The following is a 26,543-nucleotide window of genomic DNA, read 5'->3' as shown; positions in this document are numbered from 1 at the left end:
CAGATGTTAAGGCTCATCACCTGCCAATACAGGTGGCTGAATCAAAGTTGCCTAAGTTGATGAAAGAAGGACCAGTTCTTTATGTCACGTACTTCTTTAGAAAAATCCTACTTTCCATGTTCCTGTTTTAAATCACTGAACTTGGTTTTCTGTTCCACAAAATGGTCATCGTCTTTATCAAATATTTTCTAATTCATCACAGTCCTTTTCTGTTCACTTTTCTTCAGGTAGCTTTGTAATATATTTTAGGACATCTGTAGTATCTGGTAAATGGATGTCTAAGACATGCTGTATTTTGACAAACTTCCATTAAGTCTCTATGATAGGAATGATAATAATTACTAAGATTGTGTTAAGAACATTTTTCCTATGTTGCTCTCTTCCACCAACCACAACTTTGTTTTTGTATAATTTTTTTATTGAGGTATCACTTACATACAACATTATATTAGTTTCAGGGTATGACATAATAAGTCTATAGTTGTTTACACTGTGAAATGATCCCCACCATAAGTCTAATTAACACCCATCACCATACAGAGTTATAGAACTATTTTCTTGTAATGAAAACTTCTAAGATCTACTCTCTTAGCACCTTTAAAATATGCAGTATGTTATTATCACTGAAAGTCACCAAGCTGCATCCCTGTGGCTTATTTATTCTGTAGATGGAAATTTACTTCTTTTACCAAATAGCTACACACAACAGTATACCACAGAATACACAGGTACCAACTGTCAGTCTCCAGTGCATTTTCTTTGAAACTAAAATTCAATCACAGTCAACAATTTATCACTTATTGTAGCAGACCAGTGACTTAAGTTAGTACCATTTTGTGGTCTGGCAAGCCATATTCTTGTGGTGTTTCCATTCCTTAAAATTTATGACAACATGAACACTCCAATGGATGATGTATGGCACTGGTGTTTAAATCCTGCTATACGTGTGCAACTTTTTGAAATTCAAGTCCATGTTTTTTCAATACAATATGAAATTGGAGCTCTAACCATCTTCCACTGAAAATTGAAAGACTAAACTCAGAATCACAGGGAATTTTATCTACTGCCATTCACCATCTCGGCACTCACTTTTCTGTGAGAAAACCCTTATCACTATCTTGCAAGCTATTCTGCTTCATGTACTGAACAAGGGCAATTGGGTGGGTGGGAAGGATTCATTTCCCCATGGAGAGTAACTGCCCACCCTTTGTACAGGATGATGACAGGCCTATGATTGATGTCATGGATCAGCTAAGTTCTTCCATTCTTGAAAGTTTCATTCATGTAGCAGTTTCAGATTCGGTAAGTACACATTTGATCCTGATTCCCAATTGTTCTTCAGTGTAAGCTCTGAACCTGTCTGAAAAAGAGACAAAAAAAGCTATGTGGAAGAATTCTCGGGGGTTCACGTCTGATTCATAAACTGACACAACAGTGCTTGTGAAAACAAGACAAGCTTTTCATATAATAGCTTAGAAAACATTCAGATAAAGTTCAAACAAAATTTGAGCCTTAGAAATATAGATAATATTTTGCAAACTACAATTTCAAGAAGAATTGCTCAGGATTCTTTAAGAAAATTAATTATTTATCATGCCTGACATCATTATGTAACTTATACATGGTGCTTTACAGTTTACAGTGTGCTTTCACATTTTTTTTGACCCTCTTAAATACTGAAACTCAAAAATATTAAGGGGCAGGACCATAGTCACACAGACAAGTTTAGGGCCTGGGTTTGATCCTAGTTGGAGTCTGAACCTAGGACACCTTTATGTGCCATACAAATACATTTCTCCCTTTTTAGAGAGCATCTTGGCAACTTTCAATTTCCTGAACAAACAGAAGAGAAATTGAAACTGATATTAATTATCTGATTTTCTAAAAAATCGGTATAGTGCAGTAAGGGGACCTGGGTTAATTTCAGCTCACTAGCTAAAAAGAGGCAGTGTACGTTTGCAGTACCCACATTGCTGTTGCCCTTTGTATATTCTTGTCAAATAACTATAAATGAATATCAACATATCTGACAAATAGCTATAAAAGAAGACAAAGCTTTTTTGTGGTCTTTCTCTGAGACTGAGCACAGATTCCTACCTTTAGTGGCCTTGTTCTTGCTTATGATCGTAGTAATGATGATCATTTCTCAAACTGCTAAGCCAGGCAATGCAGACTTTCATAGTGATATTGCCTAGTCCTACTTCTTTTAGAACTTCAGTTTGCTTTCACATGGCATGGAAGTCTAGTTAAATTGTTTAGTATACAGATCTTAGTTGCCTGCAGGTTATATTCATGTGATTTTGGTCTGTTTATCAGAATCAAAATCTTGAGCCCAGGGTAACTAGATCAGCAATGCTGTACTTAAGAATATACAAAGGAAAGGGAGAAGTGGAATGTGCCTGCTTTGTGCCAGGTGTTTCTACATTCCTCATCTCACACAATTCATCTAAAGATTAGGTGATATTAGCATTATAATTCCCAAGCCATAAATTAACATCTCCCAGACAGAAACTCTGGGATGGTCTGTGCTCTTCTCAGATCATGAGCTTTGGATGGAGGCTGTGTTGGAATCTCCTCTCTGGCTCTGAAGCTCCAGCTGTGCCCCCTTATACCCATTAACCATTGTGATCACTAGTGATGCACATTTACTCACAGGAATCTGGAGACCCAACAGATAAAATGGATGGTTTTAACTGCCTGACTGTCATAAAAGCAATTGTCTCTCCTGGCACAACTGCTAGATTATTTGAAACTTGACCTTCCCTAAACTTTGATATTCTGGACTTAAAAGACAATGACACATACAAACTTATGGGAGTTATAGATCAAAAAAGTTTTAGTATGTATTTTTGTTTTGGCTTGATATCACAGGACAAGAACAAGTAGGTCTCTTACCTCAAAAATCATCAGTGAAATGCCCTTCATGAAAGGGATTGCATTTTGACATCTCCCTAAGTCAAAGGGAATGTATTCTAGTCCAGGTAAAAGCAAACAGGATTATGGCTTTAAAAAGCTCAGGATGCTAATTACAGGAATAAAAACACATTTATGAATCTCAGAAGTTAATAGCTTTTAAGAATTTTAAATGGCAAATCCAGGGTCGGTTTTAATTTAATTAAGACCATATATTTTTTGACAACTATTTAAGGAGCAGCTTTGGTGTACTAATGCACAGTGCTATGTGTCATTAATGAAATATGATGCATGTCCTTAAACTCTGTACTTCAGCTACTTGCAGTCTAGCATAGGAAACAACAGTGGCTACAAACCAACGTCCTATGTGGTAGGTGTGGGAGGGGTGTTTCAGATTCAAAGCTTTTGCCCATTGCAGAGGTGGTCGAAAAAAGCAGTATGGACAAAGGGGCATTTAGGCTGAGCCATGATGCGGATGTGTAATTTGCAGTTCATCATCAATTCATTGCCTACTTTTTGCACCTGCAGGCAACATTACCACTGACCCACAGTGTGGATCTGCAGTGGTTGGTGGAGTGGAACGCAGTCCTGGTCAATAGCCATTACGACGTAAAGAGTCCTTCCCATGTCTGGATCTTCGCTCAGTCTGTCAAAGACCCCTGGGTCCTCTGCCTCTTCAGTTTCCTGCGGCAGGAGAACTTACCCAAACACTGCCCCACAGCCCTCAGCTACGCCTGGCCATACGCCTTCACTCGGCTCCAGTCTATCATGCCCCTGGTAGACCCCAAGTAAGGGAAACTGTCTTCCTCTGTTTTGTTTATCATTTGCCCTCTTACATTTTCATTTTATCTAAAAGATGGGCATATTATAATCCTCTCTAGTCTTTGTATTTCCTAATACAGAAATCTGAACATTGAGTGAAAACAGGTCAAAAGTTCTTATCTAGAGCTAGTTTGTTTTTTGTTTTTAATTAATAATCCTGGATGCCTGGGTGGCTCAGTGGTTGAGCGTCTGCCTTCAGCTCAGGTCATGATCCCTGGATCCTGGGATCAAGTCCCACATCGGACTCCCCTCAGGGAGCCTGCTTCTCTCTCTGCCTGTGTCTCAGCCCATCTCTCTTTGTCTCTCAGAAATAAATAAATAAAACCTTAAAAATAATTATAATAATAATACAGATGATTGAGTATAGAATGTCAGACCATTACTGGTGAAAATAGTCTTAAAATTATATTCAACTTCCCATGTAGTTGAGGCATTCCTGTCCAAACGGTTCTTAACAGCATAGGCAACCCTTGGCAGACAATTGTTCAACTCTATCTGAGCACTTCCTAGGATCTTATTTTAATACATGATATTTAAAGTCCAGCACTTACTTCCACTCTTGTTTTCAACTCTGTATTTCTAGTAGCCCAATCAATGCCAAGAAAACCAGCACTGCCAGCAGCGGAGACAATTATGTTACATTATGGAGAAATTACCTTATTCTTTGTTTTGGAGTTGCAAAACCCAGCATTATGAGCCCGGGACACTTAAGAGCTTCCACTCCAGAAATAATGGCGACCACACCTGATGGTACAGTGAGCTACGATAACAAGGTGACGTGACATGCTTCAGAAGAATTATTCTGTAAGGTTTTTTTTTAGCTTGTTTGTCTAGAGTTCACAGTGCACATGGCACTGTGCCTGCCATCTGGAGTATATGGGATCAGATTTTCATCCTACACATTTCTAAATTCCATTGAGTGTTGCTGTGCATAATTTATTATTCCTCCCTGACACGTGGAGAACTGAAGATAAAGAGAAGTTAAGAAACTTACTTGAGATGATAGAGGGACTTCTATTTATTAGGACCCTGAGGTTTGATTTCTGCTCTACATACCACATTTCGCTCACTCCTCACCAAGCATTTGCCTTTAAACCATGCTTTGATTAAATGATCTTGTTAAGAATGGTTTTGTAAAAAAAAAAAAAAAAAAAAAAAAAGAATGGTTTTGTAGACATAATTGTTTTTGTTTTTAAAGAAAACTGTTACAATAAAAAATATTCTTTAGAATTTTTTGGTTCTGGGTAAAAAATTACATTCATTGTGCTGTTTTAAAATTTATGTCTGTCTGTTTTTTTTTTGTTGTTTTTTTTTTCTTTCTGAAATGATGGCAGTGCTTTGGGATGTGGTTTGGTACTTTGAAACTGTTATAATGGAATCATCATTTGATTAAAGGAAGCATCAGTTATCATGTTACCTCTTTTTCACTTTTAATCAACTTGTTTCAGGCCATAGGCACCCCATCGGTGGGAGTTCTGTTAAAGCAGTTGGTGCCTTTGATGAGACTAGAGGGCATTGAGATCACAGAGTCCTTAGTTTTAGGATTTGGAAGAACAAATTCCCTTGTTTTCAGGTACAGTAGTCTCAATGAGTTCTTCTAAATTCATTCTGCTGCTGCTTTCATAGTTCCTATCTTTAACTCGAGTTTGAGTTTGCATGTGGGCATGTGCCTGAGGAGTTAATAGGTTTCACGCCATTTCCTTTGTGACCGCATTGTGTGTGACCTGCATGGAGCAAGCATTCCTCGCAATTGCCTTGGTTTTCCCCTTTGATTTTATGTCTCAGATTTTATCTCGTGTGCAAGCTTATTTTATTTTAGAGAAGTATCAATGAAGATAATTCAGCATCCATCGCTAGTTAGCCAAACTGTTCAGACACTTCACTGTCAAAACAATGAGGTCTGCTCATCAGCCATTTGTGCAACAGGCTCTCAAAGGCTAAGCATTGAAAGAACTCTTTCAAGAGTCTTCTGTTACACTGGCCAATCTTTTTAGAAGGTGCTTTATCTTCCCTCATAGAACCATCGTATCTCACTTTCTGTATTCCTTACTCATTTCACGCCTTTAATCAAATAACCATTCCATCTGAGGCAGTGTCAAAGCCTTTTGAAAGAGCCATCATAAAGTGTTAGTTTGGACTGCCTCTGATGACTTCAGCTAAGCGATGAAAGCCTATAAGCTAAAGTAAAATCCTGACGTTTTTTATGTAGATAGAAAAGGGAAGGCTCCAAGTATCTGTGAGAAACCCTAGTCAAAAAAGAAAGATTAATGAGACATTTTAGAGGCCATTGAGAAATAATCTGCTGCATTATTCATGTGTAGAGTCAGATTTTATTTTTATAAAAAGTAATTGTGAGTTCTGATACTTGAGTCCCAGTTAACCAGTGTTTTACTACTTATTGCTTAACTAGTTAAGACAATGAATCATATAGATATACTACAGGAAGATAAGAAAAACAATTCCTGGAATTACCTAACATTCTTTCCCAAGGACAAAAGCTCTTGTACATCTCATCCTCTCAATATTCCTAGGGGAGGGTAAGACTATATTATTTTCTAGCCATGTGGGTCTGGAAAGCTTAAGGTCTCTGGGTATCAGTTCCTTTGCCTGTAAAATTGTTATAATAAATACAAATAAAGTGTATCTAATCAAAAAATGAAAACTGTTATAATTATAGAATCTCTCTTACAGATTTCCTGAGAGGATTAAATGTAAAAATAGATTTAGTAAATATTCAGTAAATGGTTGTTTTTGGAGGAGATCATTAATATTATTTCCATTCCTTTGATGAAGAAACTCTAGTATCTGTGTTAGAGAAATCTGAAATGGAATGCAAGTTTTCTGTCCCAGCACAGGATGCCATGAAATTTACCTTCCTAACTTTGTATTTCCCTGGAAGGATGATGTCTAATAGTACAAAGCATCCTGTCAGAATATTGCAAGGTGTTCAGGCATAAAGTAGGCTGTAGACTGAATACCTAGCAGCAGGCTAGAGTTCATAATTTTGTCTTCTTGACATAGAACTTCCTAAAATATTTCCCAAAGAAGGCATATAACTAAATTAGCAGATATAAAGCTGAGAACTAGAGATAATGGGGACAGGTGAAAGATAGATAAATGGATGGATGGATGGATGGACTGATGATCAAACTTTTGTTTTTACTTCACGAGAAAAGATTTTGATGAAAACCTTATTATTGTAATACTTGCTATAATTTGCATTTATCACATAGTTTAAATAAAGGTTTTATTTTTGAACCTCCAAAAAGACTTCATTGTAAGATCAACTATTAGTTCACGGAGCACAGATCCCAAAAGTAATGCCATGGCAATTGCATGGTCTCTTTTGCTCTAATTACACTGAAAATGTCATCCGTGAGGGACTCCATTTTGTTTATCTCCATCCCCACTGCCTGTAGTAAAGTGTTTTGATTTTAATAATCACTTGCAAAATATTGTTTAACTGTTTAGAGAGGGTTTTTTGCCGTAGAGGTCTCCAGAACAGGAAATCAAAATCAAGTCAACAAATATGTATTGAACCAAAATTATGTACGTAACACTGGGATGAGAACCAATAATACAAAGCATAGGGCAATACCTAGTTCCATCTCACCATGTGACTGAGACACAGAAAGGCCAGGGCAGATTTTGAAGTCAAAAGCAAAGGGAGAAAAGCACATGATTTAGGATTGAATGGATGTATTTGGTAACAAACTCGGTGTCAGTAATAAGGAATTTTAAATGCTGACCTTTTTCCTCCATAGAGAATTGGTAGAAGAACTTCATCCATTAATGAAAGAAGCTCTGGAACGAAGACCAGAGGTAAGATCTTTAATTTAAATACTTAATGCCTCAGTTTATTTGGACAATGGTATAAATTTAGATTACACTTAATGGTTTCCCCTAAAAAAAATATACAAACAGCCAACATGCTTTTAACAGTGAATCTTAATATTTTAACTTTTGTTATTTTTATTATTGTTCAGCATTTATTTAGAGTAATATGGTTCCTTTTTTAAAGATTTTGTTCCAAACTCATGAAGGCAAAACAACCTCAATAGTCATATGTATGTAAAAATATTACATTCTTTTGCAGGAGGTTTGAGTTGATTGAATTTTGGTTTTTAGCTTATTTGCTTATTTTTTTACAAGGAGTTGGATGGTCATGAATAGTATTTGTTTCATCTAGCATAGGAAGAATTTTCCTCAACATTATCTTCCCTGAAGTGAACTCTGAAAAGGACAAACTTATGATGTAGCAGGATACAAAAATAAAGAATAAGATGGAAAAAGAAGCTTTCCATATAGCAGATAAGCTGCAAGAAGTAGCAGAATTTTAGCAGTGTGACTTGCAAGACCAGAACTGGTGGTATTCTTCATGTCCACTATCCCTTCCTGCTATTTCAGGGACTTTGTCTTTCAGTAGATGCCAGGAGCACCTAGGAAATGAGGCCGTTTAGTTAGTTCTCCATATTGCCACCTTGTAAATATTTACTGACCTACTTAGGATCTGTTTCCTTTATAGCCTGTAATAGCAAGAATTTTCTCTAAGGATTTGGAAGAAGGAAAAATGGCTTTTGTCTTTTACATTTAGGGAATTGAAAATAGCTAGATGATGCTTTTCTTTCATACAGTTTCCCGAAAGCAAAGTTAATATTGTTTTGCCCACATGCATAAGTGGTGTTACCTCTTTCCACACAGAACAAAAAACGCCGAGAACGACGGGACTTGTTAAGGCTACAACTACTTCGAATTTTTGAGCTTTTGGCTGATGCGGGTGTCATAAGTGACAGGTAGGATGAAAATTCTAATGAGTTCATCTCTCCTCACCAAATTGTCCCTTTTGTCTCTCTTTCTCCCTGTATTTTTTCTTCCTTGCTTGCTTGCTTGCTTTCTTACTTTTACATCTTTTTCAATATGTTACCTTTAACTTTACTCAGGAAAGTCAAAAAAGGCTTCTTCTTGGTGTTTTTTTTTTATATTCTATTTATACTGCCCATGGGTCAAGAACAAAGTTAGCACATGAATTCTGACAATGAATCTTATTTTCCATGAAGCATGTACTCCTTTGACATGAAGACTAACCATCTAAAAAGCTTAATCTCTTTCTTTTCTTTTCTTTTTTCTTTTTTTTTTTTTTTTTTTAATTATTCCAGCACAAATGGAGCTTTAGAACGGGATACTTTAGCTCTTGGAGCTTTGTTCTTAGAATATGTGGACCTGACCCGTATGCTTCTAGAAGCTGAAAACGACAAAGAAGTAGAAATTCTTAAAGATATCCGGGCACATTTTAGTGCAATGGTCGCTAACTTGATTCAGTGCGTTCCAGGTACAGTGATGCGTCATTTCAAAGTACCTTCCTTGCTTGAAAAACCTTTTGTGTTCCTCATTGCTGTGCTTTCCTCCTTCATCCTGCTGGCCTCTATACAGGATGGGGTCTGGGATGGGATTGTTCATTTATTTTGAAATACTTGGGGATAGACATGAGAACAGATTGTGGTTATTCAGCGCAGAGTTGGAAAGGGAACAATAGGAATTAAATTTGGCTTTGTGCTTATTCCATTATTTTTTTTAAGACTTTATTTGAGAGAGAGATAGTGAAAGAAAGAGAACATGAGCAGGGAGGCAGAGGAGAAACAGGCTCCCTGCTGAGCAGGGTGTCTGATATGGGGCTGGATCCCAGGACCCTGAGATCATGACCTGAGCTGACACTCATGACACTTAACCAACTGGGCCACCCAGGTGCCCCTATCCCATTATTTCTATTCTTTGTTTGGGTTCCCATCTGAAAATAAATCTATGCAATTTCTGTAGGAAGGAAGTAATTCAGGGGGAGCATTCACAGATGATTCATTTCTTCCTTCTCATTGTGCTCATCTGTGAACATGTGATCCAACCCCACAGTAGTCCTCCTTTTGACTATCCAAAGCAACACATTCTATAGAATTATATTCAGCTCAGTAAATTATATTCTTGAGAGTTGGGTTTTTTTCATAGCGCAAATGGGTATGAAACCCTTTCATCTAATAAAAGCATAAAGAATAAAAATAGCTGACCAGTTTGGTGTAAAAATTAATTACTGTAATTAAAAGTGTTGACACAATTACAAAAGGCCACAATGCAACTGGTTCTACTTTTTCATTATTTCTGTGTTGCAAAACCTTCTTCTTTCCAATCCTCCTCCTCTTGGATGACCCTAAGTTAGGATTTGAGTTGACTTCTTCAGTTAAAGTATGTTTGCTTAGAATAGAAGTCTATACATTATATTTCACAGTACTTCTAAAGACGGATAGCAGCATTTGAGAGAACGTTTGCTATGTGAGCAGCAGTTGCGTGGGAGGTGTTGCAGTTTTCCTAGACACTGATTAGAAAGCAGTATCTGTGAGTCCACTTTTTCTCTCTGCTTCCCACTCTGGACAAGGTGCCATTGATTGCAGCATGAGGAGAGGACTATACACTTAAAGAGAAAATTAGGCTTGACTTCTTAAATACTTGTTTCATTACCTAAAGAAAACTTGAGTTAGGAAATAAAATTACTCCTTTCTTCAAAATGTATGAATCACATATAATAGTGACATAAACTGTATTCACTATACTTTTCAGTCTAGTAGACTCTTAACTCTGTGTTTTTCTCTCTAGTTCACCACCGAAGATTTCTGTTTCCCCAGCAGAGCTTGAGGCATCATCTTTTCATCTTATTTAGCCAGTGGGCAGGCCCTTTCAGCATTATGTTTACTCCTCTGGATCGCTACAGTGATAGAAATCATCAGATTACAAGATACCAGTATTGTGCATTAAAGGTAGGGCATCTTTGTCTCAGGGAATGACTTTTGTCAGACCAATGGTCTCTCCTTAAATTAACAACCTTTCCTTAAGCTGACAACCTTGCCTTAAATAAAGTTAAAGTAACTAATATGATATGATAAAATATACCTGCATATGCAACAAACACACTCACCTATAAATACATAAGCTGATTTTTTAAATTCTAAAACATACACACATCAACATAGATAGATGGCTATGTATAAATATGTAAATATTCCAGTTGGGCTCTCTGTTTCAAAATACAAAACTTTTCCAAGCTCTTACTTTTATTGAGTGCATGAGAACCACACGATTCTACTTATTTACCCTGTAAGTAACTGCCTTGTCAGTTAACTTACAACCTGAAAGATATGTATGTTACCTCAAGTGCAGAGCCTAGCAAGAGCCACATTCTCTTTTTAGGCTCCTATTTTAGAAGACTCCCAAAAATAAATTTCCACACTACTAGGACTGTTCAAATTTTTCACAAGCATGATTCCTTATAGCCTCATTACCTTGAAAAAACTGTGTATCAGCTCTGTCGTATATACTGGAAGTTTACTGACTCTCTAGATGACTTTGCTTCAATGGAGCTGATTTAAACCATGGCCCTCATAGTCATTTTGACCTACTAATTACAAAGTTAATCAAGATCACCCCTTCTCTTACATTCCCTTCCTCTCTTCCTCCAAGTAATAAAGGTCTATATTCTTAATTTTTTTCTTTGACTAAGAATCATAATTATCTATTTCCATATTTTCCATGGTTTGTCAATTTAGTACATTAGTCAAATATTTATCATCAAAGCAAAATTTGAAAAGCTATATTTACCTGACAAGCAGAAGTTATTCATTGAATTCACTGAAGGTAAATTTTAAGTCCTGTGAAATGTTAATTTTGTTGTATCTTACTCTTTCATCACAAAGATTTGTTATAATCATAAAATTTTATGTCCATGGAGTTAAATTTTTATGGTTTTTAATTCTTCTTTAAAAATCCAGAATTCAGAATCATCCTTCTTCTTGAATCTAATAAGGAATACTTTAAAATCTTGTGAAAAAACTGCTTTAGTAGATCCTCATCATTTATAAATCTGGTACTTGTGTTTCAGGAAGTCAGTTGAATGTTATTAGATCATTACAGGTTTCATTCATATGTTTGGTTGTTTTGTTATCAGGCAATGTCAGCAGTACTGTGCTGTGGCCCCGTGTTTGACAATGTGGGCCTTTCTCCAGATGGCTACCTGTATAAGTGGCTTGACAACATTCTGGCTTGTCAAGATTTACGAGTAAGTACTAGCCAAAAATACGTTGTTTTTAAATTTTTTTTTATTTATTTATGATAGTCACACAGAGAGAAAGAGAGGCAGAGACACAGGCAGAGGGAGAAGAAGGCTCCACGCACCGGGAGCCCGACGTGGGATTCGATCCCGGGTCTCCAGGATCACGCCCTGGGCCAAAGGCAGGCGCTAAACCGCTGCACCACCCAGGGATCCCAAATACATTGTTTTTAAATGTCTAGGGTGTTCTGCCTTGATCGGGTTACTAAGGTGCCCAAGCATTGTTCACAACATAATCTTCACACATCAGCCACAGAAGTATAGGTTTTGTGTTGCCCATCTTACACTGGTACATCAAGATAAAAAACACAACCTATTCACAAAGTTGACCACTAACCAGCCTGAAAGCAAGTCTCCACAAAGGTCATAGGATTGAAATGATACAGACTATTTTCTCTAATCACAAGGACAATAAGCTAATAATCAATAATAAGATAATTAAGAAATGCTCTTCTAGATAACTAGTGAGTCAAAGAACAAGTAGCAATAGAAACTGAAAATTATTTTCACCTGAAGAATAACAAAAATACTATATACTAACCTGGTGGGCTGCAAATAAAGTCTTAGAATGAAATGTATAGCCTTAAGTATATATACTAGAAAAAAAAAAGTTGATTTTTTTTTTTTTTTTTTGGTATTCACATAATTGGTACATTAATTCAATAAACACTAAGACTTCTTTAGGTCTTCCATTTTAGGACTATTGTAGAAAGCCAATTTTGAGATTTCTAGGCAATGAAAATTTAACACATGAAAGGTACTTGCCATTACTGATCATATTTCTAAAAAATGGTATTAAATTTAGGTTAGAAGTGGATATTGTTCTGTAACTGCCCACATATATGAAGGATTCAATTGAAGCAAATGGGAGAGGATATGAATAGGATTAGACTTGAAAATACATTTTTATACAAATTATAGTGATAATTATGAGGAAATACTGGGGAAAAAAAGGTTGATCATTAATGACCTAAGTGTCCATCTCAAGAAGCTATAAAAAGAATAGCATATCAAACTGAAAAAAAAATAATGAAGGGGATTATGGAGATGAAAGAGAAAAAATTAATAAAGATGATCATTTAAGCCAAAAGTTAAATTTGTTAATTAGTAATTAAATTAAGTCATGGCAAGTCTGATCAAGAAAGAGAAGACATATGTCACCAACATCAGAAATATAAAGGGGACATCCCTACAAATGGTAGCTATTAAAAATAAAAAAAACATATGAACATGTTAGTGTCAGTAAACCTGAAAATTTAGATAAATGGACAGATTCCTAGAAAAACACAGCCCAAGAAGAAAAGAAAGTCTGAATAGTCATCTAAGTGATAAAGAAATTTTATCTGTAATTAAATCTTCCTACAAGGAAAACTTTAGGACCAGATGTCTTTACTGATGAATTTAACATTTAAGGAACAAATTGCATCAATTTTATTATTATTAAAAAGATGAACAATGTCAGTGAGAAATAGAGCAATAGGAATTCTCACACAAAGCTACAGAGGGTAGAAATCAGAATAATTACCTTGGAAAACTAATTGCATCATACTCAGATATATATTTCATAAAACATATGTCCAGTATGTACAACGTCAGACACATACAAAATTGTTCAAAGCAGTGTTACGAAGTCAAAAGCTGGGAACAACCCAGATGTTCCTCAGTATAGAATGAATACATTGTGAAATAATCATTTATTGGAATGCAACAGAGAAACTGAATGAACATAGATGACTGTCAAATATGAGTTGTATGAAAGATAACAGACACAAAATTATATGCTATATGATGCCATTGCATAGAGTTTTAAAACAGCCCAAACTAACCAATGGTGGTGGAAGTCAGGATAATGGTTCCTTTTGAAAAGGAGAGAGAGACAAGTGATAGGACAGTACATAAGGCTGGCTGCAGTGGTACTGGTAATCTGATGTTCACACTGGTGTGTTCAGTTATAGTAACTCATCACTTGTGAATTGTATACTATGTATCTTACACTTCAATATAAAGTTTCTAAAGCTAAATAAAAACTTGCTGATTTTCTTTCAAGTCAGAACTAACTTTTTAATGAAATGTTATTTTTAAGTACTTTGTAATAGTATCATTAGCTTTTATCTGCTGATAATTACTTAAGCCTATGGGGAACTAGGCTGATGATGTTTGACCATCCAACTAGAATATTGCTTCTATCTTAGCCCATACCCTGTAGCAAAAATTAATTAATTAATTAAGAAAAAAAAAGAGCCAGAATCTTTCCTTCTCCACCTGGTTGCACCTGGCAAAAGAAGGAAAGAGGAGACAGGAAGATGTTAACTCCCTGAAGGGAATATGGCCTCCAGGCACTAGGCTTCTCCTGGACAAATGTGACCATCCAGTATTTGACAGTAGCTTCAGGAAATGTCAGTAAAGGATCCTATTAATTCTATCTAGTATGATGATCATTTCATATGAGAGTCTCTTATCAAGAAGGATTTATTGATACTACATTTCTTTTTAAAACATTACCAGCTAAGCTTAGTAATCAAGTTGCATAAACATATTCTGATTTTTTTTCCTCAAAGACTTGCATAAATAAAGACCATCCTTGTGCATATTTAATTTTTAACAAAATACACATATTGTTCAAAAATATTTTTTTAAATTTTTATTTATTTATGATAGTCATCACAGAGAGAGAGAGAGAGAGAGAGAGAGAGAGAGAGGCAGAGACATAGGCAGAGGGAGAAGGAGGCTCCATGCACCGGGAGCCCGATGTGGGATTCGATCCCGGGTCTCCAGGATCGCGCCCTGGGCCAAAGGCAGGCGCTAAACCACTGCGCCACCCAGGGATCCCTGTTCAAAAATATTTTAAATGCAATAAGAAAACACTGCCAACAAAGTCTTTGTTACCTTTTCAGAATTAAAAATCAAGAATAAGCGAACCGTATATGACAGATTTACACAGAGTCCAATTTAGTTTAGGCATACATTTCAATTTTCAGTTGCAACTTTGCATCCTCTTAAGAAAGACTACATGGAATAAAAATTAAGATGAAGGGACACCTGGCTGACTCAGTCAGTAGAGCATGTAACTTGATCTTGGGGTTTATGAGTTGGAGCCCCACACTGGGTGTAGAGATTACTTAAAAATAAAATCTTTAAAAAATTAAAACTTTCATTTTACCCAGTTTATATTGGCCAAGCATGATTTTGTATCTTTCCCTGGAATAACCTTTCATTAAACATGAATAATTGCTTTTCTCCATGTATTCAGGTTCATCAGCTTGGCTGTGAAGTTGTCGTCTTGCTATTGGAACTTAATCCAGACCAAATTAATCTTTTTAATTGGGCGATTGACCGATGTTACACAGGTTCCTACCAGCTCGCATCTGGCTGCTTCAAAGCCATAGCAACTGTGTGTGGAAGCAGGTATGAATTCTTGCTAAGTGAAAGATACTAGTCAGTAGCAAGTACAATGAAGGTTGTTCTTCACGATGTGAATATGAGGGCTGACTGTTTTTGCAATTATCTGAGCAGAGTAAATTCTAAGGAAATACAAAATGGCCAATATTTCTCCAGCAGATAGACCACTCCCTGTAAGTCTGCAGCTACAATGATTTTTCTCATTCTCTGGCAGATTGATTTGTAGTTACAGCATCCATCTTTTTATTTGCCTGGAAATTCACAGGGAAAAAGGAGAACAAGATTTGAAAATGATAAAGAAGGTACATTAAAGGACTTAAAGGAATTTCTAGAAATGTTTGTGACAGGTGTGAACTGTAAATCCTTTAGCCATCCTGAGAACAAACTAAACTCAGGAAGCGGTCTAAGAATGTTACACCTATCTATTAAAAAAGAGAGAGAGAGAGTAAAAGAGGGTGTCTGGGTGGCCCTGTCAGTTAAGCATCTGACTCTTGATTTCAGCTCAGGTCTAGAACTCAGGATTGTGAGTTCAAGCCTCGTGTTGGGCTTTACCTCTAGGCATGAAGCCTACTTAAAAAATGAATGAATGAATGAATGAATGAAAGAATATTATATCTCTCTTGCCCAAAACTTTAGAAAGGAAGAAAAGGAAAGAAAATGTGACCCCCTGAGTTCCATGGATATTTGTAAAACCACCCTTCCTAGTTATGGAAATTAGTCGCTCAGTGAAGTCATTCAGCACTGTAATTTATTAAGTGAAATAACTTACTATTTCACTGAAATAATTTCATAGCTAAGATGAAGGGTTAATGAAGACTGCAAAGTACATACACTATTCCCAAGAGAGAGCTTATATATTACAAACTGAGAGAAGGCAGCTCAAGTTAATTTTTGAAAAGACTCGAATAGACTATCGATTTTCTTTTCTTTTTTAATTAAATGTTACATTTTAAATAGCTATCTTGAGTTACCGGATGAAGGGAATAAAGTGAATTAGCTTTAAATTTGGACCTATTATAACCTATTCTGTTCTAAATTAATAAGAACCAAATATTAGAAGAACTCTACTTTCAATAAACCTAAAATGAACATGCTATTTCAAGAGAGAGGTTTCTCTTTAAAATTTTTATCTTTCGTTTTTGAAGATAGTAGGTAACATTTCACTTCTAAAGTTTACATTTTCTATAATCCTAATAGTTGAATGTGTATTACATGCTTTAATCTCTGTGAAAGTTACAGCAGATGAATATAATCTAAACTGTCTGGTTTGCCATCATTTTATTGTATGACGTTAACATTATGAAATAATAGTATACCTATAGAATATTACCAATATAGCATTTTTCTTGCAAAAATCCCTCTCTCCAGTGTTTTTATTTTCAGATATTTTGACATTTTAAAAATAAATTCATGTTTACATGACTCTTTGATTTTGAAAATGTATTTAGAGTATGACTTGGACCATAGATCCCTTTGACAAAAACTAAAATAATAAAATTTTCTTCTCTTTGCTGCCCTCCTCCCAGTGAACTCGACATGAACTATCCTAGTCAAATTTATTTTATTGCATGGCCATCTCATAAAATATTGTGCTGCATTCCTCTGAATGAGTCTAAGTATTTTTCCTTAGGGAGCACAAATAAATGTCTATGAATTTAGCTGTATAATCTCAATTTCAGTAAGATCTCCAGGCACAAAAATATTACATCATAAAACTCCTCACATTTAGATTTTTTAAGATATCATTCTAAACAATTCTGCTTTCTTAGACAAATACTTCATATCAACTTACATTCACAACCCTCACCATTGCCTGCAGGCCAGGCAATGACATGGCCACAACCTGTCCACTAAGACAGTAGCCAACCCTTCTGTCATTTGTTACCACAGGGCATGTTCAGAATTTAAAATTTCAGCTGTGGCTTAAATTTGCTCTCTCTCTCCCATAAATCCTCAGTCTGAGTAGTCTAGATAAACCTCCAGATTTGTTTGAATAATCTTTGCACTTACGTTTTCAGTACTTCTTTTGAAAGCAATTCTGGTGTTTTTGCCTTTGCTTTGTTTTCCACAAGTTTACTTCTAAAAACACCAAAATACCTTATGTTATGAAATAATATTTTCCTGAAAAGTCATACCTAAACTTATTATTTTAACTTTCTCAAATTATCTTACAGTAACTCCTACAAGGCATACTCTAAAGGAAAGAAACTTTCTTGTAAAGTAAAGAATCACCTCTTCCTTTTCAAATAGAAATGAGCATATGCTGGATTTATTTTTATGGAATATGACAGTTTACAACCAGACTCGTTTATTAAGGAACCATTTACAATTGACTATGAAATACATAAAAAATTGAACTTTTTTTAAACGCTCTTGATTAAATATTCTACCTTTGGTTTTAGAAGAGGAAATTAGCCATTTTTGCATAGTTCATGTATCACTTGTTGTGTTAATCAGACTTGATAATGAGTAAAAATAGTTCTCTCCATACTTTTTTTTCTTTTATTTCTAGACCTGTGTGTGTGTATGTGTGTGTGTGTTGTGAACTTGCTGGAATCTAGTCAAAACTGAAACTGTAACTATAACTCTGATATATCTAGTGATATTGAGAGATTTGGAAGTCAGCATGGATCTTGAATAGGACCCATAGAAGTGAGGATAAAAAGAGAAAGTGATGATAGATCTGGAAATATTAATTTTAAAGAATGTTCTATAAAATATATTTGTATGTTATAAAACGCTATTAAATGTAGCTCAGTGCTATAAATTAGGACAAAAGGAAATAGCTCACCTGTCAGGCAGCATTAACTCAAATAACAATTTGACTTCTGTGTGTATTCTTATTAACTTCCCCTTAACTCTAAAATAAATCAGTACAGAACAGATAAAGAAATTGAGAAAGAGATTAAGTGAATTTTCAACATTCTAAATTAAGGTAAATAGTTCGCTTTATATTAAAAGTGTAGGCCATTTCTAATTACTGGCTTAACAGAATTCTCTTCACATTTAATTAAATACATGAGAGTTCCATTGTTTTTACTTTTACCCTCAACATACTACTATATTTAATAAGTGTTTTAGAATTATATATAAGATCAGAGTTTTAATTTATAAAGAATTTTGTTGGGTTTATTTTTGGAGGTGATTTTTGTTGCCATTGCTGTTTGTGTGTCTGTTTTGCCTTAAGCTAACTTCTTAATCAATCTTTCCTAATTTAAATCAGGTCCAGCAAACTAATATATTAAAAGTATATGTCCCACTTATTGTAAGGAAATATCGTCTATCTATTACCAAGGAAGACAAGGGAAGCTTATGATTCATGAATCCTGATCACACTCGCTCGCTGGTGATACTGATAACCTCATTTGGTTTTGTCTGTCAGCAGGAGTATTTCAAGAGAGCATCGAGTTTAGGAATCTGGGCTCAGGAAAGGTGCAGTCTTGAGTTTGAATTTAGCTCTTCCTCTAATCAAGCCATGTGCTCCTGAGCAAGTTACTCTAAACACTTACTCATCTGTAAAATGAGAACGATAGTACAATTACATTAAGGATTAAATTAAACCAATCTTTCCTTTTAATAGGGTACAGGCTAACCTCAGGAATTGCAACCATGTACAAAAATGCATGCAAGTTGTTTACTGTTGTATTTTAAAACAGTGAAAAACAACCTAAAGTCCATTAATAGGGGAATGAGTAAATAAATTACATCATTTCTAAACAAACTCTTAAAAATGGATCTGTATATCGAAGCATGAAAGATATCTGTGAAATATAAATCCAATTTCTTGACCTAAGGCCTAGCCCATAGTAGGCACTCTGTAACACTCTTATTATTTAATAGCTATTAGAAGCAAGTATGATGTAATCCCCTCTGTCAACTAATGAAATCTGTTTCTCTCCAGAAGACCTCAAAGTTATCCTGAGCTTTGTCATTTCATATTCTACATAAGCCAGAGCTAGTGGTTACTTCCAAATTCTTCAAACTCTCCTCTCTTCTAGGCTAACAAAAAAACAAAAACAAACAAACAAAAAAAACAAAAACAAACAAACAAAAAAAATTTTTTTTGCTTGTTTTCTGAATTGTATCTGCCTTTCCTATTTATTTTACAATTTGATTTTTATTCCGAATGATCACAGCTGTCTTTATGTTTTACCCTTCCACTGCCTGCGTTGGATCATCTAATACTAGATGGCATAAGACTTTGTTTCTAAGCCTATTTTAAACATCTAAGTACAGATGTTTATTTGTACTCCTTCACTCATTTGAGATCTTTCTGATTTTTCACTTCTCTGGATTTCTTTCATTTTCTGTATCTCTGTTGTTATTTCTTTCAGTATTGTTCTCCGTCAAGTTCATAGCTCAGTCCTAAGCAGTTAATTGAATGTCCTAATTACATAGTCAAGTGCATGGTCCTGCATAGGAGGGAGACTTTATCTTCCTTTTTCCTGCCTTTAAATCCCCAATGGTCCAGCATTATTTTCCAATGTTGCTTTTCTTTCTTTATGTTTTTATTTAAATTCCAGTCAGTGCTCTTTTAAATAAAAATGTATATGTGTTAAATTCCCATGTTAGAGGGGTGCCTGAGTGGCTCAGTAGGTTAAGCATCTGCCTTCAGCTCAGGTGATGATCTCAGGGTCCTGGGATGGAGCCTTACATCGGGCTCCCTGCTCAGTGGGGATTCTTCTCCCACTCCCTCTGATCCTCTGCCTGTTCATGTGTGAACATGAACATAATAAGAGTGTTACAGAGTGCCTACTATGGGCTAGGCCTTAGGTCTCTCTGTGTCTCTCTCTCTCTCAAATAAATAAATAAAATATTTCAACAACAACAAAAAAATCTCCATGTTAGAGACAGCAACATAGAGAAGATATCACCACCACTGTGGGGCTCATGGAACATCCTTTCTACTTTCCCAGTCCGTTCCAGCTACTTCAGTTTGTTAGAACTCCAAATTAGACTGGCTTTGCAATATGCTATTGCGGACTTTCCTGAAGGCTGATAGTACTGTGGATAAGTTAATTCTTTAGAGTCTGACTTACCCAAAATGCAGTCTAGGCTCCATTATTTACATGAACTTGGGCAAGTACTTAACATCTCTAAGCCTTTAAGCTTGTTGTGAAGATAAAATAACAAATCTGGGTAAAAGCCTTGGCAGAGTAACCAGCACAACGTAGGCAGGGCGTAACATAAATGTTATCCATCATTTCTTCATTATCCTTACCACTAGCATGTAGGAGGCTTTCCCTAATTTCTCATCTGACAAATCAACCTCATGCTTTTTTATTCATTTAAAAATAAAAGCTCTAGGAAAGTAATCATTTTGGAGCACAGTATAGCCATTTTGGAGGGCAATATGGTAAGATCTACCATAATTTTAAATGTGCCCTTTGACCCTACATGACCTCTTCTAGAAATCCCTTCCAAAGAAGTACTTGCACATTTGGTGTTACGACAGTGAAAAACGAAGTGCCTGGGTGGCTCAGGCAGTAAAGCATCTGCCTTTGGCTCACTTCATGACCCTAGAGTCCTGGGATCAAGCCCTACCCTGGGCTCCCTGCTCAGTGAGGAGTCTGCTTCTCCTTCTGCCCCTCACCACACTCATGCTCTCTATCTCTCAAACAAATAATAAAATCTTTTAAAAAACAACAACAGTGAAAGACATTGTAACAGTGAAATGAAAATAACCTTTAAATGTCTGTTACTGCAGGTCAAAAGCTGGATTCCTCAGGAAACAGACTCTGGGATGGAGATTTGAGTGCTGGACATTAATTAGGGGTGCCTTTGAGATCAATATCTGTGGGACAGGGAAGGAAGTAGGACTGGGCAGAGGAAAAGAGACCTCAACCTGTCCCAGGGGCTGCTGCTGGCTATAGGCATGACCTTGACCTAGGCCAATTTCTTTGGCTGATGGCAATTCCCAGGGAGGGATTCATCCAGAGATCTCAGCCTTCAACACTAGTTGGAGGATTGAGTGCCTCAGTCTTGAAAGGGGGATTCAAATAGTACATCACAGCATCTACAACAAGATTGGTTATTTATGATATGACCATACTATGGAATGCTATGCAGCTGTTAAGAAACACTGGGGGTAAGCCTCATTCACTGAAAAAGCATCTCCACATAATACACATAGAGAGTATAATATCCTTTATATTGACAGTCCTGTGTAATGGGGAGGTGTACTTATTTATATACATACTTAGAGAAAGGTGGATGCCTCTAACGGTTGAGGGAGAGAAAGGAAGTAGGCATTTCCATAATTTATACACTTACCTACAGCCAGCACCAACTTGCCAGCACCATCTTTAGAATAGATCTTCTGGTTCTATGTGTTGCTTGGCTCTACTTTTTAAGAAGTTGTATTCATGTATTACTAGTAAGATAAAAAATTAAATTTGATTAATATAAAAAATAAGTGAAAACCATCATTTGTTATATATTTAACCAATGCTAACTATTGTCTCTTATTAAACTTACTGTAAGATGGACATAGATTCATAACAGTATTATGCCTTTCTAAAAGGGTGATTGTTCTAACAAAACAGAACTTGTTAGACAATTGTAATTATATTATAGAATCAAAAAAGGAACCCACAAGAAAACAATTTTTTTTTCTTTTTTTAAAATCTATTTATTCATGAGACACAGAGAGAGAGAGAGAGAGAGAGAGAGAGAGAGAGAGAGGCAGAGGGAGAAGTAGGCTCCATGCAAGGAGCCCAACGCGGGACTCGATCCCGGGTCGCCAGGATCAGGCCCTGGGCTGAAGGCGGCGCTAAACTGCTGAGCCACCCGAGCTGCCCAAAAACAATTTTTTTCCACCTGCAACCCATCTTCTGCTTTCTGAAGTTTGCCTCAAAATAAATAGCAGTCACTCACTACTATGGACCATTCCCTAATTGTTTATCTCACCAAAAGTTTTCTATTTATGACCTTTCTTCCACTATAAGAAAAAACATACAGTTAAGAAACAGAAATCATCTTTAAGGAGTATTATTAGCAAGAAAAGGAAATGAATTTAAGCTCCACATTCCATTTGATTACTCCTAGTTGCCACATAACCTATTTGCGGTGCTCCATTCTCCCCAGCTTCCATCCCATGCATGCAATCACTTACCAAATCCTGCCAATTTTATCTCCTTAGTGTTTTTCAGATCTTATCCCCTCCTTTCTGTCTCTACCATTCCTGTCCTAATTCAAACCCTCATCAGCTCCCCTTTGGAGTATTGTAACAGCTCCCAATATTGAACCCCCCACAAATCCCTTCTCCACAGAGCATTCACAGTGCTTCTGCAAAAATGATGTCATTCCCTTACTCCTCTCATCTCCTTAAGTTTTAGGATGAAGTCCTTAAGCTGGTTATCTTCTGAACCCACCTATCACCCTAGTCCCATCTTTTGTTCCTTTTGTTCCTTTTGTTCCTTTTTGTTCCTAGTCCATCTTTCATTCAGTCGGCTACATAGAGATTATTTCTTTTACAGAAGGAATCTTGCTGTTTCACTCTTGTAATCTTTCAAAAAGCAGTTGTCTCTGCCTAGAACACTCCCCCATGTTACCCTTTGCATGGCCTGGCCAATGTCTCCTGGTTCTGCGAATCTCAGTTTACTTCTGGTTCTGCGAATCTCAGTTTACATCTTTCCCCCTTGTAAACCTACCCTAACACCAAGTCTGGTGTAGGTGTCCCTTATCGGGATTCTGTAGCCTGCTGTAGCTACTCTCATCCTAACTAGACTGCATAGATTACTTTCCTAACTATACAGTAAGTCTCTATCAAGGGAAGAGACCAGCCTTACTAACTTAGTGTCATTAGTACTGTGCAACTGTTCCTGGTATGTGTGTATTTGTGCTTGCTACATTTAGATGGATTGAATGAAAATATTAAATCAGTGAGCTACTGCAAAATGTAGACATATTTTCTTCTGTTATTTCCATTTTTATTTGGTTTTCATTAAAAACTATTTACATTAGATAGATTTTTGTGTGCTTATTTAGCCCAGTGCAACAATATTCAGTGTTAAATGAAAGTAGAGCTATTTCTATTCTTCTAAAAAAAAAAAAAAAAAAAAACAGCAAAAGAATGAGGGGTGCAGTGCAATGACCAAATGGGCATGAAAATGTCATCAGTAAGTGTGACTGAGGTCGTTCACCATCTAGAATTTTGAGAGGTAATGATTTATCAAAACTACTAACCAGGCTGTCTCATAAACTATGCTGTTTGGTTTTTGTTTTGTTTTTGTTTTTGTTTTTTGTTTTAGGAACTATCCTTTCGACATAGTGACGCTGTTAAACCTTGTTCTATTCAAGGCCTCTGACACCAACAGAGAGATTTATGAAATCTCCATGCAGCTCATGCAGGCACGTACCGTTGACTTACACAGAAACTTCAGAGAAAGGGTGGTCGATACTCGGATTGTTGCTTCTTCCTGTATATCCTTGGGTGGGAAGATAGAGGAGTGAGAAAACCGTTACATAATCTTCTCTAAACACAGGAACTAACTGATGCTTTACTTTTAATACTAATTAAAATATGCATTCATTAATTTGGTTACTACGAAACTTGATGAAACATAAATCCTCCTGAGACAGCTAGCTGATGTTCTTTCATATCATTTCTCACTCTCCTACCTCTCTCTAGATCCTTGAAGCAAAGCTTTTCGTATACTCAAAGAAAATAGCTGAACAGAGACCGGGCAGTATTCTCTACGGAACACACGGCCCATTGCCACCGCTCTACAGTGTGTCCCTAGCCCTCCTGTCGTGTGAACTGGCCAGGATGTACCCCGAGCTCACCCTCCCACTCTTTTCAGGTACCATGCAATGTCATGTGTGATCATTTCTGCACTAAGTCGTCTTCCCTTTGTTTTATTTTATTTTATCTTATTTTACTTTTTTGCAAGAGAAGAATACAACATTTTTACTTACTTACTTTTCAGTAAGCTTAAATCCTTGAGGGGTACAGCATCACGTAGGTTCTGTGTCCAAGGGCCTTCACAGGAAGGTTGCTTCAGAATTTGGCATGAACCATGCAGCTGTTTCCATGAGCAAGAGTTACTCCCAAGGTTACTCTGGTTTTGTTCTTTTTGCCTCTAGGAATCATTGTGTTGTTCTTTGTTTTGTTTTGTACGCATAAGAGTATCTCTTGCCTAAATAAAATTTAGTTTCATCTCAAGCATAAACCTCTTCAATCATAAGAAGAGCTGTGTGTTCCTTCTGGTTCCAGAGACCCCTATTATAGCTAGCAAAAATGGAAAATGGCCTCGGACCACAGCCTTCCAGATATACTTGTTATTTTAGGTCCTGTTACCAGCAGTTCCCACAGGCTTCAAGAGGGTAGAAAGAGAATGGGGAGGCCAGGATCTTCCTTTTCCAAGTCTAGGATCATTTTAGAGTCAAAATTATTGATGCTAAATTTATAGATCACAGTTGCTTTGGACTGATTACATTTATGTGTAAAAGTAAATTCTGGAATATACTTAAATATAAAAAATGTGTCTATTTAAAATAGCATAACTTTATCTAAAATAAACACAGGACAAATGCAAAGATGCTTAGATTAGTCCTAATCCTTCTACATACCTTATGTGTGTAAAATTTCCCAAATAAATTAAATATGCATGATATAACTTCTAATTCATGAAATTGCTGCAAGTTGTTTTTGGTGGTGATGGCGATGGTGTTTTGTACCTTGTGTGTTGCTAAATACATAGGTTGTTGAGAGTTTCAATTTTTAGTACATTTTTAGAAGTAGTCTTTATGAGTAATTTTTGTGAAAATCCACTTTGAAAGAATCACATTTGTCAACTAACTTCCTGCCTAAGGAACACCTTGCCAAGAGGTTGCTTTTCGTCTCCCTACTTGGTCCTCTTTTTCCATCTATGTTACCAGGGCCTTAGTCCAGATCTTCATAAGTCACCTCATGCACCCTTGTCCCAACATCCTCTGCCTGCAGTCCTCAACACTGCAATCCACCCACTACACAAAACCAAATATGCACAGCACTTCTCTGTTCAAACTGCTCTGCCCAGCTGTCCTAAAAATAACTGCTGATAATAACAGCTTCCATCCATTGAGTGGTATATACTAGGCACTTTATGTATACTTCATTTATCATTTGATATCTACAACCCCATCAGTAGTGGTTAGAAATGAGGTTCTGGGCTTAACATCCTGGATTCATCCCTGGCCCAGCTATTGGCTGGCTGTTTGACCTTGGACAAGTCATGGAACCTCTTATATTCCATTTCTTAATCTGTAGTAGTAACTACCTCAGAGGGTGCAAGGATTAAAATAAGCTGATAAACGCAAGCAATTACCTTAGTTCTGGCATGGAATTACCACCACCACCATGACCATCATGACTATAATCATCCTTCTTATTTTACAGATGAGATACGAAGGCTTAGTGACATTAAATAATAGGAACTCCTTCACCAATTTAAAAACAAACAAACAAGGAAACAAAAACAAACACAAAAACAAAAAACTCCTCTTCCAAACTTGCTTTCTGCTATTTCATCAAAGAACCTCTACTTTCACCTCAATTGATCTTTTTTTTTTTTTTTTTTTTTTTTTTTTTTTTATGATAGTCACACAGAGAGAGAGAGAGAGGCAGAGACATAGGCAGAGGGAGAAGCAGGCTCCATGCAACGGGAGCCCGACGTGGGATTCGATCCCGGGTCTCCAGGATCGCGCCCTGGGCCAAAGGCAGGCGCTAAACCGCTGCACCACCCAGGGATCCCTCAATTGATCTTTTATAAGCTAGGCCCTTTTGTCAGTCCTTGCTTCTGTGCATGCCCTTCCCTTTGCCAGAAATGGCCCTTCTCTCCTTCCTAACTCCAGTCTTTCTTAACACCTAACTGAAAATCTGGGGCAACTGGGCGGTTCAGTCAGTTAAGCATCTGGCTCTTGATTTCAGTTCAGGTCATGATCCTAGGGTCATGAGATCAAGCCCCACATTGGGCTCTGCACTCAGTGGAGAGTCTGCTTCAGATTCTCTCTCCCTCTCCCTCTGTGCCTTCTACCATTAAGATAAATCTTAAAAAAAAAAAAAAAAGGGCAGCCTGGGTGGCTCAGTGGTTTAGCGCCACCTTCAGCCCAGGGTGTGATCCTGGAGACCCGGGTTCGAGTCCCACGTCAGACTCCCTGCATGGAGCCCGCTTCTCCCTTTGCCTGTGTCTTTGCCTCTCTGTGTGTGTGTGTGTGTGTGTGTGTGTGTGTGTGTGTGTGTCTTTCATGAATAAATAATAAAATCTTTTAAGTCAAAAAG

The 26,543-nt window shown here is 36.7% G+C and overlaps 1 protein-coding gene and 1 long non-coding RNA gene across 2 annotated transcripts in view; one reads left to right on the top strand and one right to left on the bottom strand.

The window, feature by feature from the left end:
• FRY (FRY microtubule binding protein) overlaps window positions 1-26,543 on the top strand; it is a 260,730-nt gene that overhangs the window by 138,946 nt on the left and 95,241 nt on the right. Inside the window, exons 20-31 of the mRNA XM_038573337.1 lie at window positions 1,212-1,302; window positions 3,442-3,701; window positions 4,319-4,508; window positions 5,184-5,308; window positions 7,500-7,557; window positions 8,437-8,528; window positions 8,892-9,064; window positions 10,375-10,535; window positions 11,720-11,830; window positions 15,132-15,286; window positions 23,533-23,632; window positions 23,913-24,084. Of these exons, the coding sequence (XP_038429265.1) occupies window positions 1,212-1,302; window positions 3,442-3,701; window positions 4,319-4,508; window positions 5,184-5,308; window positions 7,500-7,557; window positions 8,437-8,528; window positions 8,892-9,064; window positions 10,375-10,535; window positions 11,720-11,830; window positions 15,132-15,286; window positions 23,533-23,632; window positions 23,913-24,084 (1,688 nt within the window). The remainder of the gene's footprint in view (window positions 1-1,211; window positions 1,303-3,441; window positions 3,702-4,318; window positions 4,509-5,183; window positions 5,309-7,499; window positions 7,558-8,436; window positions 8,529-8,891; window positions 9,065-10,374; window positions 10,536-11,719; window positions 11,831-15,131; window positions 15,287-23,532; window positions 23,633-23,912; window positions 24,085-26,543) is intronic.
• LOC119877531 lies at window positions 429-25,792 on the bottom strand. Its single transcript, XR_005378365.1, has 4 exons — window positions 24,204-25,792; window positions 23,641-23,709; window positions 21,554-21,653; window positions 429-1,360 (listed from the first exon to the last, which is right to left on the bottom strand). It is a non-coding gene; the product is annotated as an uncharacterized LOC119877531 (long non-coding RNA).

This window comes from Canis lupus, chromosome 25, assembly GCF_011100685.1.
Source record: "Canis lupus familiaris isolate Mischka breed German Shepherd chromosome 25, alternate assembly UU_Cfam_GSD_1.0, whole genome shotgun sequence".
Classification (NCBI taxonomy): Eukaryota; Metazoa; Chordata; class Mammalia; order Carnivora; family Canidae; genus Canis; species Canis lupus.
This window is presented reverse-complemented; position numbering and strand designations above follow the sequence as displayed.